We start from the raw sequence: 17,501 nt of genomic DNA, 5'->3' as shown, positions 1-17,501 counted from the left end.
AAAAAAAAAAGACAAAAAAAGAACCTGGTCATAGGTTAGATTGATGCCTCACAATGCACATGAGAAAAACTGAAAAACAATCCTGTCTCTTATTTCCAACTGTACAGTAAAAGCCTTTTAAGTTTTCTGTAGACTGATTAAAAATAAGCAAAGAAGGCCAGGTAGCAGCTGTCAGATTCTTATGAATTAAATTATATCCACATGTAAAGCAAATTTCAATGGCCAAAGAGCAACTTGGATATTGAATCTGAACTTTTATGATGAAAACCAGGGATATTTCTAAAATTGTCTGAAAAAGACAAAAGCTTGGCCCCAGCCTCACATATTTTCTCCATATTTTTGAATGTTGCTATTGTTTAATTGCTCTAATTACATTTTTGTACCAAGAGTAGCAAAGAGAAACCCCAATACCCATAGTCAGAGGAGGATTTGGAAAGGGAGAGAGAGAAGGAGTTGAGAAGCTCACTGCCTGTGCCTGGGCCTCTGGGCAGCATTAGGTTCTGTGGTTGGGCTCAGGGCTAAATCTCTCATTTTTAGCATATCTGTTGATACTGCAATCTGGTCGGGTTTAACCCCTGTGGTTCCTGGGAAGAAAACTTCAACATGCCTTGTCTTGTAGAGATCCAACAGGAACTGCTGGGCTGGCAGTGCCTTGAGCCCTGCCTCAAAGCTTTCAGCCCACCTTTGCAGCTCTGCCAAGGGTCTGAGATATATTTCTGATATATATTTGTCTGAGATATATTCACAGCATCCATTCCTTTTCAGAAGGTGCCTTGTGGCCAGCAGGGCTTCCTGGCACATCTCTTGGGACTCGCAGCGACCCCAAAAGTTGGCTGTGGCATGATGTGCATGCACATCATGATGTGTGCACCCATGTTATGAGACTGCCATTCCTCCTGGTTTCTCTGAGTAGGTTTAATGCTTCCAGAGGTTGGTAAGAAAATGGACTGGATGTTCCCAGCAAGACTAAGGACCACAATGACCCCAAAGACACAGAAGCTGCGAAGTTCCATGAGCTCTTTCATTGTGGGTGATAGGGGTGATCAGCCTCCCTGTCCTCACCCAGTCTGCTCTGAGCCCTTTTGTACCCAGCTTAAAGACTTAGAGTAGGGATGCTTTAGTTTGTCTGAGCAGCACCTAAAAGCTGTGCTATTGTACAATTGCTCCAACCTCTTTCTCCTACCCTTTGTCAAATCCAGCGCCATCAAACCAAAACAGCTTCTGACCATACCTCCACGGCTGTCAGTTGTAATAAGAAACACGGAAAGCCACAGTGCTGCATTAATTCATAATTAAACCAGATGGAAAGCCAGAAATTGAGAATATTATTGATACAATGCAATTATTACTGATCCAGTAGTTAAAGAAAGGACTTAAAAATCAGGATTTCCAATCCTTGAGCACTTTGGATCTGTAATGTCTACACCTTAGCTTCTCCACACAAGAATACTGTCTATGTAGCAGATGAATTACAGATTATTTTCATTACAACTTTTAATAGGATAGTATCATGCCAGGTATATTTATATATGCATCATATACATCAAATTTATTACTAAGCAGGAAAAATAACATTTCTAGCAAAAACAAAAACTACAAAAAAACCTTAAGGACAATACATTATATTATAAATCTGTCTGAAGAAAAAAATGGACATTTACAAAATTATATCAGAGAAAATTTGTAACACCTACTAACCCACTGTCAGACAATAAACAAGCACGGCTTTGTTTTCAGCATGTTAATAGCTACACTTCTGCAACAGAGGGAAAAAAATTATTCCAGGCACTGAAAGATTTCATTTGTCACAGGCCCCAAATGGAGAGCATTTGGGGACAGCTATAATGTTATCTTGAGTGAACACAGGGCCAACATAATTACAAATAAAGAGGTAAGAAGCAAGGGGAATTGTCTGCATAACTTCACTTGGTAAAATCCTCCCATAGAAGGTGGCAGGTAGGAAATCTGCATAATAACAAACTTGTCACAACACAAGGCCAACAAAATACAACAAATAGAATTAACATTTTGTTTTGACCAGTTCTCAGGATTCCTCCGCTCTGTCCTCCTGGATTTCACTAGATAAAGTTGTAGCTATTTATTTGGTACAATATTCTCTAGTATATATATTTTTATGAGGGTTGTGTGGCTGCAAGAATTCTGTCTCCCTCCTTTGTTGGCAATGCTTTAAGATGCAGTTATTGAAGTGACAAATCCTTCTCTCAGATATCCCAGTGAAAACCCACAATAAATTTCTTGGTTCCCCTCTAGTTTATCCACTTATATCTATGTAAATAATCCAAAACAGAGCTGGATGTTTCATGACTTATGATTGGAGGAGGTTGCTTTCTTCACTGACTGTCAGGTCCTTCCTTTTGAGTTACTGGAAGGCCTCTGCTCAAGGACTGCACCCAGACAGTTCTCAGGATGCTGTATTTGTGCATCCCAGCTGGCTCATCTGCCTCTTCTCCACTGCTTCTGGTCTTCCTGCTCAGCCACTAACTCCAAGACAATTTCTAGCACATGGATGTCCTCCCAAGCTGCCCTCAGACCACAGTTAGGGAGGTGCTTTAAGGGACTTCACCAGCAATGGAGTTGATCTTCAGGGCTGCCTCCCCCAACATAGGAATTGAGACACCACTATCTCAGCTGGCCTTTAAAACAAAGAGGTAGTAATTCTAAATACTAAGCAGCTATCCTCTGAAAAAAAAAAAAAATTAAAAGAGCCACTGGAATAAGTTTATCTACAAATAAACTTAATAAGCACAAAATTTATCCTTCCTGTGAAACAGAACAGGCAATATGGTATCTACTGAAAGTTACTTTGCATTTTAAGTTTGGAGGTTTACTTAAGGAATAAGAAATTGCATAATTTATTTTACAGTCTGCATTATACAATCTGTGCTATGCTAGCATATAACATTTTCCTTGTTTCTTTTTAACCTTCTATTTGTTCTTAAATCACTAAACATAAGGATTTTTTCCTCCATTTTAAATCTACCCATTCTGGCAATTCTCCCACTTGTTAAAAGCAGCAAACCCTAGGCTGAGAAAACAAAGTGGGAAATATTTGTAAGTAAACTTTTGATGTTCAGCTCAATTTTTGTTCAAATTACAAATAAATGGATCTTATCCCAAATAAAACTAAAAAAATAAAAAAATACAAGCTGTACTTGTTGCAGAAATATATTTATTCTACAAATGCATAGAGCATTCTACAAGTATGTAGAACTCTAAGTATATAGAACAGATCTGAAAGGATTTTTGTGACATTTTCTTTTTCCATCTGCAGCATACTTCCTATATTCAAATCCTTTATTTTGTAGTCTCAAGTTATATCACCATTTCCTTGCATGTCCCTACTTCCTTGTGTTCCAAAATCTGAAAAGTGTTGCACCGAAGAGAGAAAAATGTTTTTAAAATATCTTGTGATATCTGCAGATACGCGTGTGTACATATACAATTTTCCAAGAAAATCTATTTCTTACTACATATGTGTTGGAGAAAGGAAGTCTGTGGGCATTTTAATCACACTGAAGTAAGGTGTGAAAATCTGAAATCTTCAGAGAGGTAAAAGTTACAGACGCACAGAATGGCTTGGGTTGAAATGGAACTTGGAGGTCATCTAGTTCCAAACTCCCTGCCATGGAGAAGGACTTCTTCCTCTAGACCAGATTGCTTGGAGCCCCATCCAGCCTGGCCTTTAACACACCCAGGGATGGCGCATCCACAGTTTCGTGCAACTTATTCTGGTGGCTCACCACCCTCACATTTTTTTCTGATATCAAATCTAAACTTACTTTTTTTTTTCCAGTTTGAAGCCATTCCCCATTGTTCTTACATGCTCTTGTGAATAGTCCCTCTCCATCTTTCTTGTAGGCTTCCTCCAGTTACCAGAAGGCTGCAATTAACTCACCCTGAAGCCATCTCTTTTCCAGGCTAAACAATCCCAATTGTCTCAGCCTTTCCTCACAGGAGGGGGGCTTCAACCTTCCAATCATCTTGGCAGCCCTCCTTTGGATACACTCCAACAGCTCCCTGTCCTTCCTGTGCTGGGACCCCAGAGCTGATGCAGCACTGTGGGTGTGGTCTCTCCAGAGCAGAGCAGAGCACGGGCAGAATCCCCTCCCTCACCTGCTGCCCACACTGCTTTGGATGCAGCCCAGTACACATTTGTCTCTCTGGGCTGGGAATGCACATTGCTGGGTCATGTCCAGCTTCTCATCCAACAGCACCCCAAGTCCTTTTTGGCAGGGCTGCTCTGGATCTGCTCATCCCCAGCCTTGTGCATTAGATACAGGGACCTGCACTAATGCTCTATAGAGAGAAAACAGAGTTGGTCAAACACCCCAGTGATGGCTCTAATGTTTGCTGACCATATGGTCCACTGGTGTTCCCCATTCTGACCTCACTGTACCTCCACAGAAGGAAGGAGGCACCTACACACCCTCATGATTTTATACGTAGGCACTGATGTGTTAGTGTGTCTCAACTCTATATTGAAGAGCAGGGCTTTCCGAGATTTTCTCCTTATATATCAGACCCAAGTAATTTTCATTAATTCTACCATAAAACATGAACTCAGAAGAATTGTCTACAAAACCAAAGCAGAATCTGTTGAAATATGCAGAAAACACAGATCTGCAGCAGAACTGCTAATGAATTTAGCCTGGAGAACATTATTTTTCTGTGTGAAGGCCAAAGTAATGATTCTTCACTTAAATCATACAAGTCTGCTAAGAAAAGTAGTTCTGATGAAGAGCAGAAAAATGGAAGTGGCTGAAATGATCTGCATAAACTAATGCCAAACTGATTTGCCAACACTGTTGAAGAGAGTTGGGTGACATTTCCCAGAGCAATGAAACACGTGGGACAGGTGATGTTATCATTAATTAGTTTTGGCCAATATATCAACTTAGGGATTTCAGAAAGCTACTAGGATTAGGTGGTTGTAACCATTAAATGTTATTATAGAGCCTACCTATTCTTCATATCAAAGTAAAAGAAGAAATACTTGTTAATTCTGAAAGTTGGGGCAAGACGTGAACAATTGTATTTTCCTTTTGCATTTATTCTTCCCTGCATTCTTTTTTTGGAAAGCACCAAGTGACTTCTGGAAAGTCATGTTTTTTCAGTATATATACAATAAAGTAACAAGAAACCTCTTCAGAGGTTTCCTCAAAGAGCAAAAAAAAAAAGACCCGCAAGATATTCAGGTGGTCTGTTTTCCCCTTTATTGTACCCCCAATTACTTATACATTTGTATTAAGTATCTGGGAGAGTCAAAAAGTAAGGAAAGGATTGAGCCAGGAGTGAAGCTTTTGAGGAGGTGCTGCATTTTCTTTGGATGAGTGCTGTGCACACTGCAGTCAGCACTTTACCAGGAGTGACAGAAGTCAAGTACCTGCCAATGTTGGGAGCAGAGAAGGCAGGTCTCACAGGAGCAGGAACCAGGAGTGAATCCAGAAGCTCAGCTGGACTCCTGGAATTTCCCTTCAGTAGAAGTGCTCTGACTTTAGGGCAACCTTTTCTGTCACTCCTATAATTCCTTTCTTCTTAATCAAGCCAGGCTTCAACATAACGATTGCTTGGTTCATATTTCTTAACAAAGACAGCTAAAAACTTCTCAAACTCTGTGACCACTTGATTCCTCGCTTACATACGATCAACATGGGTCACGTTTAGATGGTCAGGCTTCTGGAAACTTTCTGTCCAAGAGAGGTAATTTTTAACCTCTCTCCCTTTAAAAACACAGGTCAGCAGCCCATCCACCTCCTCATGCAACAGCAGAGGTAAAAGGGAGGATCCCAACTCTGCTATTACATCCTACAGCCAGAGGCAAGGGGTGTGACTCCAGCCTGGACTTGCACATTTAGCCATGCAACCCCATATCCAAAATGCATCTTCTCCCATGTGCCTCGATAAAGGAGCACGCTCTGGTTATCCCATTAAGAGTCTTTGCTCTTCCCCTATTTCATGGCCTAAAATTGTTGTAGTTTTTATAACATTTTTTGTCACCCCAAAGGCGCTCCTGTGCTAGAAGGGAAGGATGGTAGGAGAGGGACAGGGACCTCTACAGCAGCAGCTCTGCAGCTCCAGGAACAGAGGGGGAAAACAAAACTGGTTTAGGGTGATAACCATTCCTTGGGCTGTCACTGCAGCAGGGCCCAGCCCTAGGAAGGCCCCCTAAGTACTAAGCTCTACCTTGGCAGCAGCTGGAATAAGCCATTCCCCAGTCCTTCAGAAGGGAAGGGGAAGGCACAGGGCATGGGCTTATTTTGCTGTGAGAAGCAAAGGCAAATCTCTGCCCGGGATTCCAGGCAGTTTTGGGTTATAGCTTCCATCCCACTGCTCTGTATCTGCACCTAAGATTCAGTTGATAAGACTTCATTCCTGTTTACTGATTTTGTAGTCAATACTGTCCTCCTTGGATTACAGCAAGAGAAATCCAAATTCTATAAACATCCTGATAATATGTGACCTAATATATCCAGATGCCTCAAGGCTAACTGTCCTGTTTTTTCCCATCTATGCTTTTGCTTGCTCTAAATCCATTTCTACCTATTCAATCTATGTGTCTGTAACCATACTAGTAATTTACTTACTTTTCATAAAAATGCTGATCCTGAGTTTGTGGTTGACTGTATTTCAGATGGAGATACTGGGGTTTTTTGAAAGTGATGACCATGGAAGTTGGTGGCTGCACATGTGGTTTTGTCAAAAATAGAAAGTGGTAGGGCTTCTTGGTGATGTGTTTTCTCCAAGTGACAGAGCAGTTAAAAAGATGTCTCAACACATTCATTTTCAAGGATATCTCAGACCAATTTCCATTTTAGGTTGTATATATTGACAGAGACACCTTTCCTACACTTTCACATTTGTTCACACACTTTTTTGTTTTTTTTTTAAGACCTCAGGACCTATTTTTGCTTGGTTTTTGAAGGCAACTAGTTATAGTTCTGTTTGAGGACAGTAAGCAAAACAGCACTTCACAAAACTCCTGTGTGAAAATTGCTAAAAAATCCCCTTTTGTCCCAAGGAACAAAACTCCTTTGTACATGCATTCATTGCTTTCTATGTTTTTTTTTTTTTTTCTGTCACTTCTGAGTATAATCAAGGTCAAGCCTATTAATCTAGCCTATTATATCATATATTGTATGATATTTCTGAAGGACTGTTAACTACCTACATTTGTGTTGAAGGAGAAGTTTCTGGGTGACCAGAATTTCTGACTCAGTCAGACTTTGGATGATGTTGTCTTAGTTTGGGCCAAGACTGCCTTCACAGGGACCTTAAAGCAGGACTGAGCTCTGTTTGCTGCCAGCTGAGCCCTTTTTGCTGGATGCAGTCACTGGCTGGCCCTTGGATTCATTCAGCTACAACTGCACTGGGAAGGTGGAAAGCCTAGGAGGGTGGTAGAGAAGACAAGTGGCAGGATCTGAAGTTGCTCTGCTCCCATGTTGCTACAGTGGTCTGGACAGGACTGAGGACTAGGGTCTCCAGCAGGAGCCATGGGCAGCCACAAGGCAGCAGAGCAGGCATCAGAAATAGCCTTCAAAAGAAGGAGAGAGAGGAAGGTCTAAAAGGCAGCAGGTCTTGTTTTCATCCTTACTTAGGGCAAAACTTTCTTAAGCATTTGCATGTAGGTTTCCCCTTCAGGAAATTACCCATCCTTTGGGTAATTTTTCTGAAAACAAAGTGGAAATTAGCAAAGAGACCACCAAAATTGCTTTGAGAGGAAAACCTTTCTAAGATTAGAAGTGCTTAAGTTCTTTTGGGAGAGACAGGCAAAACATGAATAACTTTTACCAGTTAATAGACATTAGCACACACTTCCTACTTCAGCAGAATGCATCAAAGGCACAACAACAGAGGGATATAAACCTGGCCACAAATATATGAGAGTAGTAAACTTATTATTAAGAAATGTAAAATTTGCTATCTCTATGAGGAAAAAAAAAGTTCTCTACCACAATGAAAAAAGCCAAAGTACAAACCCTGAAGAGAGGTGTGAATATGCCCTTACACATGCAGGATTATGGTAAAGAAATACAAATATTTGGATTTATTTAGCTGTGACTAAACTAAATATTAACATATTAAATTAAAAAACAGACTGCTAAGAGGCAAAAAAAACTTTTATAGGTGAATCCAACATATTTTTTTTTTCTCTGCACAAAACATAACAGTTCAAAGGACTGTTAATATATATACAACTCACCTATGCTTTATTCTCCAACACAGACCATCTAATAATCCAACAGAATGTACTCGTGATTTATCAGGTCTCACAGCAAATAAAAATAAGTAAACAGATCTCATTAAAATCCTTAGAATTTACAAAATGTCATGCTCTAAAATGTACAAATCACACATCTACATGAAAAGAATATTCACATCAACCCAAATGAATTAAAAGCCCTGCTAAACAAACCTTACACTAATACTAGGAGAACAACAAATATTTACCTCCCATGCTCCCAAAAGGCTCATCTTCTCTTTAGATACTGATTCTAAAATTCCTCCTCAAAATAATTACTGAGGGCTAGAGCTCATTTCTGTGGAAAGGGATGGATGGCCCTCCACCAGCTCCAGCAGAGGCCCTAATTGCTTGCCTCTACTAATAAACTAATCTCAGGCACCTGGAACTAGCAGGCTCCATGCCGGGCAGACAGGGCTCAGGTTACCTAAGAAATGCTCCAAATATATTCACACAAATCACTAGCCCTGCAGATGTGCAAATACTGCTTTTGTCGTATTGCTGGAGAGATGGACATGTGTTTGCAGGGCTGTAACGCATAAAACCTGAAGATGAATTCATTGTGTTCCTTTAATCCCTTCCAGAGGCCAGGTGGGCATTTGGGGAGCCAGATAAGTGTGTTGATTATACACATTACTCATTGCATTAATCCACTTGTCTGTGATTCAGAGTACCAGAAATGCTCACAGCATAAATATGTAGGTGGCTGGAAAAAAATACATGTATTTCATGAGTGGCTGTTGTCTGTAAAATAAAACCTAATCAGGAAGTTAGCCTAAAACTTTGACTAAAATCTAAACAAGTCTAAACTTTGCTGATGTCTACAGTTTGTAACATTACAGTTAAAGGATCTGGATGCCATGAGAGGATGTAAGCCTTGGTGTAAGCCTCGTGAGACAAACTACTTTTAAGGTATTTTAAAAGATTTTCACAGGCTGTTGTCCTCAGAAATTAAAGCATGTGTCACACAATGTCCATGGAACCTTCCACAAATTTCTTCTTCTTCCCTGAACAGATTATGTTGACAAACATGTGTCAAACACAGTATGTGCCTGATTTCATTTGAGGAGGGGAGAATGCTATAAACAGGACACACTTTAACCTGTAAATGGAGCAGAGAAAGAATAGGCTGTATTCTTGGTCTCCAACAAAGTGCTGAAATAGATGTCTAGTTTAGGTGATGTTCACACAGGTTGATTGATCTTAAAAAAGATTTCTCAATTTGTTCATCTGCATGAAAAATATTGTTACTATTGACTATGTAGACACAAACAAAAAATCATTTTAGAAACAAAGTCAGGAACATCTTCCAAAGTTATCTATGTTATGTGATGTTCCAGAATTTTTTTCCCTCTTCTTCAAGACACTGTAAAAATACCCCAAACCCACAAATCAAACAAACAACCTAGAAAAATAAACAAAAACAAAAACATCAAAACAAACAAACCAAACTAACAAAACAAAAAAACCACAAACAAAACAAAAACCCACTTAAATTTACTTTTTTACATCAGAGATGTGGAAAGATTATGTTTTAGATATTGACTGAATGGCAAACTTGCAGCTTTGCTGAAAAAAAAAAGTGCAGACATTGCAAAACTGAAGTTCAAGTCTGGAAGTAAAAGAAAGGCAGACAAGGCAAGCTCTAAATCCTCAGAACTCAGAGTAAACCAGCACTGAGAAAAGTCCTAACAGAGATAGCATCAATCTGCCCTCACTGACAACTGAATTTCCAAGACTACTTTAAGAAATTTGTTACAGTAATAATGTTTGAAGAAGACTACCACAATCCACTGGTGCACCTTTACTAGCTTGAAGAACATTCCAATAGGGAACAAATCCTTTTGTCTTCTGTACTCTAATGATTATCAAAAAAGTGAACTCAATTAATGAATTATCAAGGGTTAGTATGAACATTGAAAGATATATCAGAAAATCCCTTGCTCAAAGATCTACACAGACAGCATCTATTTAATTAAGTAGAGGAGAGCAGCAGAAATAACAGTATTCCACTAATTTCCTGTCTGGCAGCAATATTCTGTGCCATGAATGGCTCCTGCAGGCAGGAGTTCAGCTTCTTCCAAACTCCTCAGCTGGGAGTTTTGAAGAATAGGTAGAAGATTGTGAATACATGAGCATCAGACAGACAGTGATGCTGCCATCACTTGATCCTAGGATGCAGGGAGTAATCATGCCACAGATAGCAAAACACCTCCTGTGCCTACTTTATTGACCACTAAGCCAGCATTGAGGAAAGTGAATAGTAAATTCTCACAAAGGAATGTATCTACTTCTCTTCTCCATAGGAAGAATATTCAACACAATAGTGTCCATGCATTCTTCACTCATCTCCAATCACACACTCTCCCAGAAAAGGCAGTAAAATATATACATACCTATGAGGCCAAAAAAAAAAAAACAACCTCCTCTGAAAATTAAACACAATCAAAATTATTAGCAAAACTAAGCAAAAAGAAATTTCAGGAAAAAATTCCTGAATGTTAAGTTTTATTATGTTCATAGATGGATACATAAACCTCTTCAGATAGCTCAAGATATTTCCTGGAATATGTAACACTATCCTGTCATTGAACATTAAAAAACAATAAGAAAAGTTGGGGACTGTATTTAAAGGAAGAAAAATGGTTCAATGGCTCTAAACCAAGACAATTCTTTTAAAACCTCTTTTCACTTACTCATACTTTTTTTCGTCATTTAGTCACTTATGACAAGGTCCCATGTGATTTACCTTTCCCATGACCTTATGTCATTTCACCAAAGTAGTGACCCTAGATATTAATGTGGGTTTTGGTGCTGCTTTTTAAAGCATTCATTCTCATTTCAGCTGTTATTGATGAGCAATTGTTTGCATAAAAGCCTCTTTTATTACATGCAGGGTAGACATTCTCACATCCTATGAGCTGCCGATTTATTTTGCAGTGTGTGATGGGCTGGGGTACTCCCACCTCCCTTCCCACACAGCCTGAACTCAGCTTCACCTCTCTAAGCAGCCGGAAATCTCTCCTTGACCAAGCCAGGCCTCCGAGCTGCAGTCCCAAGCAACCACACACAGCAATGCTAATTGTTACTGGGTTTATAAAAAAAAAAAAAAAAGAAAAGAAAAAGCCACATGTATATATATATATATTCCTGCATTTATGTATATTGAGCCCAGGTGAGGATAAACAGAGCCTGCAGTTGTAAGTCACAAGTGTGAATCAACTGAATTCATATTAAGTGGTTTGAAAATATTTCTCTTGCATCCATTTTTGGTTGAGGTTCTGGGACTATATGCACGGAAAAAAGAAAAACAGAAAGGAAAGGGTTTGAGAAGCAATCCTACTCTGTGGAGTGAGCCAGGTTACGACTGGCTTCACAGGGTTTTAGCCTTTGTCATGTCAGCAAAAGTGACCATGTGTTGACAAAACAGAAGAGGAAATCTTCTTTTCTGCTCTGTTATACTCTTTTCACACATGCCTATTACCCTGAAGTGTTTGCCTATGCCTACAGCCATCAGCAGTTATGACAAAAAAAGATGGTTCCTAAGTGGGATCTCATGTAACAATTCCTGAATTTCTAAATGATTTGTGAAAACTTATATGCAAATCATTGCTACTTTCCAGGGAGTTCTGGGAACTGAGTTAACTGCAGAAACTTGACTCTCAGTTTCTGAGTGCATTTGGTACTGAGCAGTAAGAACACCACTTTTCACTTTCAGTGCTGTGAGAAAATTTAAATTCTATTTGTGTACAGTCATAAAATTCATGTTCTAACATCATATTATGTATTCGATATATTAGAAAAACTGTGTGTTTTATAAGCCTTTGCATGTGAAGCTGTTTTTCCTGTCAGGGAGAACTGACAGGTTGCCTGCCATCACCTACTCTTCAGCAAAGTCAGTAGCCCACACTGTCAGCGTGAAAACATCTGTTGAATGGATTTATTGAGTGAGTCTTAGGTACAAGTTGGGGGGTGGGGGTCCCCACTGTTTATTACAGCCCTGACCTAATGAACTTAATTTGTTGACATGTTTCCCTCAGTGTTTTACTTGATCCCATCTCACATTTCTTTCTACTGTGCTGTTTTCTTGGAAACAGGAGTTCCTGGCACATCGGCATGTCCACCAGTTGCAAATCTACCAGGCTCAGATGGCTACAGTTGGCATGGCAGGATCAGATAAACATCGACCACTTTCCAGGACCCCATCTTCCCCCACTGACTCCACATTACCTCACCCAGACATGGACCAGCCCAGCCAGCATGTCTACACAACTGGTAGGGTTCCCTGAAGACTGCTTTTAATAGGCAGGGCAAATGCATTTGTTCATGTGGGATCAACAGACTTAAATACCTCAAATAGCTCCTGCAGCAATGCGTTCAGTTTTAGCCCTATTGCTCCTCTGGTTTATGATGCTATACTGGCACCAACTCAACCAGTGCAGCTGATAAATCACAGGGTTAATATTCACACAGTCGTAAATTATTATCATTGACTAGCTCTAGCAATACAGAAACAGGTGCATTTTTGGTACCTTTAAGTCATTTATAGCTTTTTCTTTCATTTCTCTATTCTCTGGTTCTTTTCTTTTTGTTCTCGTTGCCTGTTTTGTAAAGAGACCACCAATACGTTGAAGAAAGACCACCAGTAAGGAGAAAAACTGATGTAATTCTCAATGTCTTCATCTGACAAAGCAGTCTTTGCTTCAAGGTCTCTTTCTCTACAGAAAGAGCAAAGCTGTAGGCATGATTAAGTGCTGATGGCTACAACTTCCGTGTCATTCAACGGTTGCGTGGAGTCTACAGAGGCAGGTTTTATGCTTAGGTGCTGGGTATTCCAGTCACTCAGGGACAATGCACTGTCCAAAGAAAAGTGATTAGAACCACAAAAATCTTCAGTCAAAGGAAGGAAAATGACCACAGAAACCTCATTTCTTATTGTGGGTAATCTAACCTTGCATGAAGGTCCATCTTTTTAAAAGCCTGAATGTCAGTATCACATTAGAGCATGGCCAGAAGTGAAGATTCACTTTGTGTGCAAAGAAAAATAAAAGAGGGGGAAATAAATAATTACAGTCACTGTTTATGAAGGTTTATGCCAGAGGTAAATTTCCTTCAGCTGGCAGAACTTCCCATGCCTTGAAAGTTTGCATTTTTTCAAGCAATGACCATGAGTTTATTAAGGATGGAGTCCTTAATGGTCATTGTATGTAGCTGTGTGAGACAGTGTTCTCTCCCGTCTTTCCAATCAGAATGTGACCTTGGCATAAATAAAAATGTTTTATTATTTTTGGGTAACAAACATTTGGGTTGTACAGAAACAAACATACTAATTCACTTTCCATGACTTTCTCCAAAAAGAACAGCGAAATATAGACAGGATTTTTAAACCAGACCACTGTATTTCTAGTTGTATTCAGAGAGTCCTGAAAACATTGTAAACTCATTCTGATTTGCAGAGCACACCAAAAGTGAGCTCACTGTGTGTAGACTTCACTGTCCCTTTCAAAAATCTGCAGTTTCAAAAAAAAAAAAATCTGCAGTCCCTTTCAAAAAGTTGCTGCTTCAGCCTAATTGCTAAGGTTTACTGACACCTCCTTTTGTAATCCCCAGAAAGGGGAGTAGGGTCAAGGGGGTTACATAGATCTGTGGACTTGTGGCATTAGTGGAACTAATCAAGAAAGAAAGTGTGAAGTTGAGATGGAAAAATGAGAGAAGGAATGAAATTGTGTACAACAAACATAGAATGGAGATGGTGATGGGAATGGGACATCCCTGGCATAAAGTGCTCGAGATGTGACACAGAGAAATCCGATATGTTCAGCAGCGGAAATGCAGACAGTCAGATTAGGCAGAGAGTCAAAATTTACCTTTTTAGTAATTGCTACATGAACACCAGTGGAAAGAGAGAGAGAGAAAAAGAGAGCAAAAGAGAGAGGAAGGAAGGAAGGAAGGAAAGAAGGAAGGAAGGAAGGCCAATTTATTGCAACTGAGATTATCAGTCCACTGAATTCCTTTTTCAAAATATGAAACATCTTTTTCTTGAATCCCTGATTCTTGTTTTACTGAATTTTTTTTCCCTCCCTTCACTGCTCATTCAAGGTAAACTCTACTTATTACTGAAAAAAAATTAAATCCTCTTATTTTCATCTGCCGTACAACTTTATGCTTCTTTTTCTCCACCTCTGCTCTGTACTCTCAGTGCTTCTATATTCTCTAGGTACAGACAGTGTGGTGCTGTACCTGCTTGCAAGCTGTATCTATGCTAATATCCAGTACCCCCTGGCTGATTGACCAGGTCTTGCAGAGCACATAGCTCTGCAGTTAAGCCTTTCCTTTGTGCTTAAAGAAATCTATTTCCCTGACATGTGTCTAGGCTTACAGACTTACACATGTAACCTTATCACTCCAGCTTTTGAGTGCATCAAAAATAGAGATTTTTATTTTTTATGTTATGAGATTGATACCTTTGGAGTGACAATTAAGAGAAACTTTGCAACACCAACAGTTCTAATACACTGTCTGTGAGAAAAAAAAACAAAAAACAAAAAACAAAAAACAAAAAACAAAAAAAAAAAAAACCAACAAAAAAACCCACCAAACCAAAACGAACCAAACAAACAAAAAACCAAAAACAACAAACCAATCTGTGTATTATTAACATATGTGATGTTATGGTATAGAATGACTTTTTCTGTGCATGCTCTTTCCTGGATCTGGATGATGCCATATTGCCATATCATTTATTCATTGATCACTTGAAAGAAAGAAATTCAGATCCAGTTTTAATTTATTCTTATATGGCCTTTAGAAAATCCTTTAGGATGAAAGTCCTGTTCTAAGCAGAGTTGGGCTACAAACCTCTGGAGGTCCCTGCCCACCTGAGCTATCCTATGGTTCTGTGATTTTCTCCCTTAAGAGAGCACAAGATGCAACCAGCAATTGTCTACAGCAGTTGCAACATTAGCATTTGTAAAAGCATAGAAGGAAGGAATGGGTGTGTGGAAAGGGAGAAAATTCTGGTCCACCTTAAAGCAAGGGTAAGTTCAGACTCTAAAAATTAATGTAATAACATGTGTCTGCCTTGAGTTATTATTTACTGTTAGGGTGTTTTTTTTTTCCCCCTATTTAAAGACAATATATGTTCTTGGAAGAGAAAAAAAGTTAGGAGGAAACCAGTTGTAGCAGATTATTACAGGGGCATCAAACTGAGCCTGTATTTTTGTGAGTCACAAGAAAAAATGCTTTTAGCCAAATATCTGAAGGGAATCAGAACAGTGACTGTTGCAAGAGTTAAGCAATATATACACAGTAAATGCACAAGATAATGAGTTAAATGTGGAAAAAAAGAAAGTCTACTTAATTTTCACTTAGGCAGTTTACAGAATACTTGTCATTATTTAGTTCAGATTTTTTTTGTTGGAATAATTTATTAGATATTCTTCCCTTGGGTTTTCTTATTGGTACTGTTATTCTCCAGGGCAATTAATCTTCTTCAAAGCATGCTGCTAGCCAATGAATTTTAGGTCTCTAGTTCTCCCCTCTGTTTAAAATATTATTAAAAGAAACTGACCTGAATAAAGTATTTTGGAAATGAATGAGTGTTAGGGAGTCCCCACCAGGAAAATCCTGGTTTTACTGACTTAAAGCAAATTCAGTTTCTTTTGTCCTGTGTCCCCTATCATTATATGGTTCAGTGGTGGCACCATTCCCATCTGTCTTCAGGGCCACATTCTGACCTCAGTAATATTGGTGTAAATCCAGAATAAATCCACCAGTCTCAGTGGAGCTGCTCAGATTTACACAAGGAATCCGAGAGCAGAATCTGGCTGTAGGCATTTGTTCTGGAGAGACAGAATAACCATCTTTTATTAATATTTCACAGCAGTTTGCAATTGAAAACATTTGTCTGCCTCTCTTCTTCTTCTTTTTTTTTTTTTTTTTTTTTTTTTTTTTTTTATGTGGGAGTGGGGAGATTATTGGCTGAATCCTGTTAGGGAAATCCTACAGGATATTTTTAGCAGTAAGCTCTACTGCTGCATTCTGGTATTGTACTGAGCACATGTGCTGTATGACCAGCAGCCATACATCTGAATCACTTGCACATCCTAAATCAATTTAAATGCTTGCAATAAATGAAAACATATATTTCAGTCTTTTCTTAAGTCAATTAATCCTCCTAAAAACAAATTTTACACTCAGTGGTGTGAATATCTTGGTATTTAAAAGTTTGGAGCAGATGCTTCTGCCATGCAATACTGACTTGACCTTATTAAACTGATTTTTGATTCAGACAAACTCACATACAATAAAATTACACTTTTAGCTGTACTCTATTTCTAGAAAAGTGCTAAGAAAAGAAGTTTATGTCAACCAGAGGAGGCATCCTGAATACACAGTTTCAGTGTTTCACTTTGAAATTGGTTGCAACCCTGATACAGGTAGTAAAAAAAGTGTCATTATTACTCCTGACTCTGTATAACCAAAACAGTAATATGTTTTTTATTTATTAATATCATTCCCATTACTTGCTATCTGGACTATTCAAGTAAGAAGAATAAAAAATTAATTGAAAGATTGGCAGGTAGAAGCAACTTTCAACTTTCAGCTAATTTTTCTTAATGTTTAACAAGCATTTCTATTCAAATCCATTTGATATAATAGCCTGTCCTACCTGAAAGCACCTGAAAGTCCTGATGCCTGTACAGTTAGCACATAAACAGTTCCCTGTGGGTCAGGGGGATGGGAGGAAATGTTTTCTTTTTTGTTGGTATAATGGCCACTGCCAAACTGGACAGGCTGAGTAGCCAACAGACTGCAAAAGTTAAAACTGTGAGTGCCAAGAAAAGGAAAGTGAGGTATGTGAGCATGCCCTTTTTTGTGTGCATCCTTCCAAGTAACTTACAAGACCTGATGATAGAGCAGTGAGGAACAGCAGAGAAGGGAAATTATTAACTGCTTTGACAATGCCAGTAGATATTTTAAGCTGCATTAGCTTATTAGCTCCAGGTTTTCACTGGTTCTTTCTTTCTTTAAAAGAAAACAAGACAAGAAAGTAAATTTAAAAATTTATTGCTAATGAACTATTATGTTTGCTAGATAATCATTTAGCATAAACTTAGTCATACTGCAGTTAGGTATTATGTTTGCGTTCTCCTTACGCTTAACATAAGTGTATTCTCATTTTGGCTTAAATACCAAAATCCCAAAGGATCAGTTCTAAAGTGCATGAGCTAAGAAATAT

General features: G+C 38.9%; 1 protein-coding gene across 2 annotated transcripts in view; it reads left to right on the top strand.

Moving 5' to 3' along the window:
• The window catches only part of HDAC9 (histone deacetylase 9), a 453,421-nt gene that overhangs the window by 298,566 nt on the left and 137,354 nt on the right, over positions 1–17,501 (top strand). For both annotated transcript variants that reach the window (XM_041418222.1, XM_041418228.1), the window contains one exon: positions 12,358–12,535. In XM_041418222.1, coding sequence (XP_041274156.1) covers positions 12,358–12,535 — 178 coding nt within the window. The remainder of the gene's footprint in view (positions 1–12,357; positions 12,536–17,501) is intronic.

The sequence above is a fragment of the Onychostruthus taczanowskii genome, unplaced genomic scaffold (assembly GCF_017590055.1).
Source record: "Onychostruthus taczanowskii isolate IOZ18803 unplaced genomic scaffold, ASM1759005v1 scaffold59, whole genome shotgun sequence".
Lineage (NCBI taxonomy): Eukaryota > Metazoa > Chordata > Aves > Passeriformes > Passeridae > Onychostruthus > Onychostruthus taczanowskii.
The sequence above is the reverse complement of the archived record's forward strand: the minus strand, read 5'-3'. Positions and strand labels throughout refer to the sequence as shown.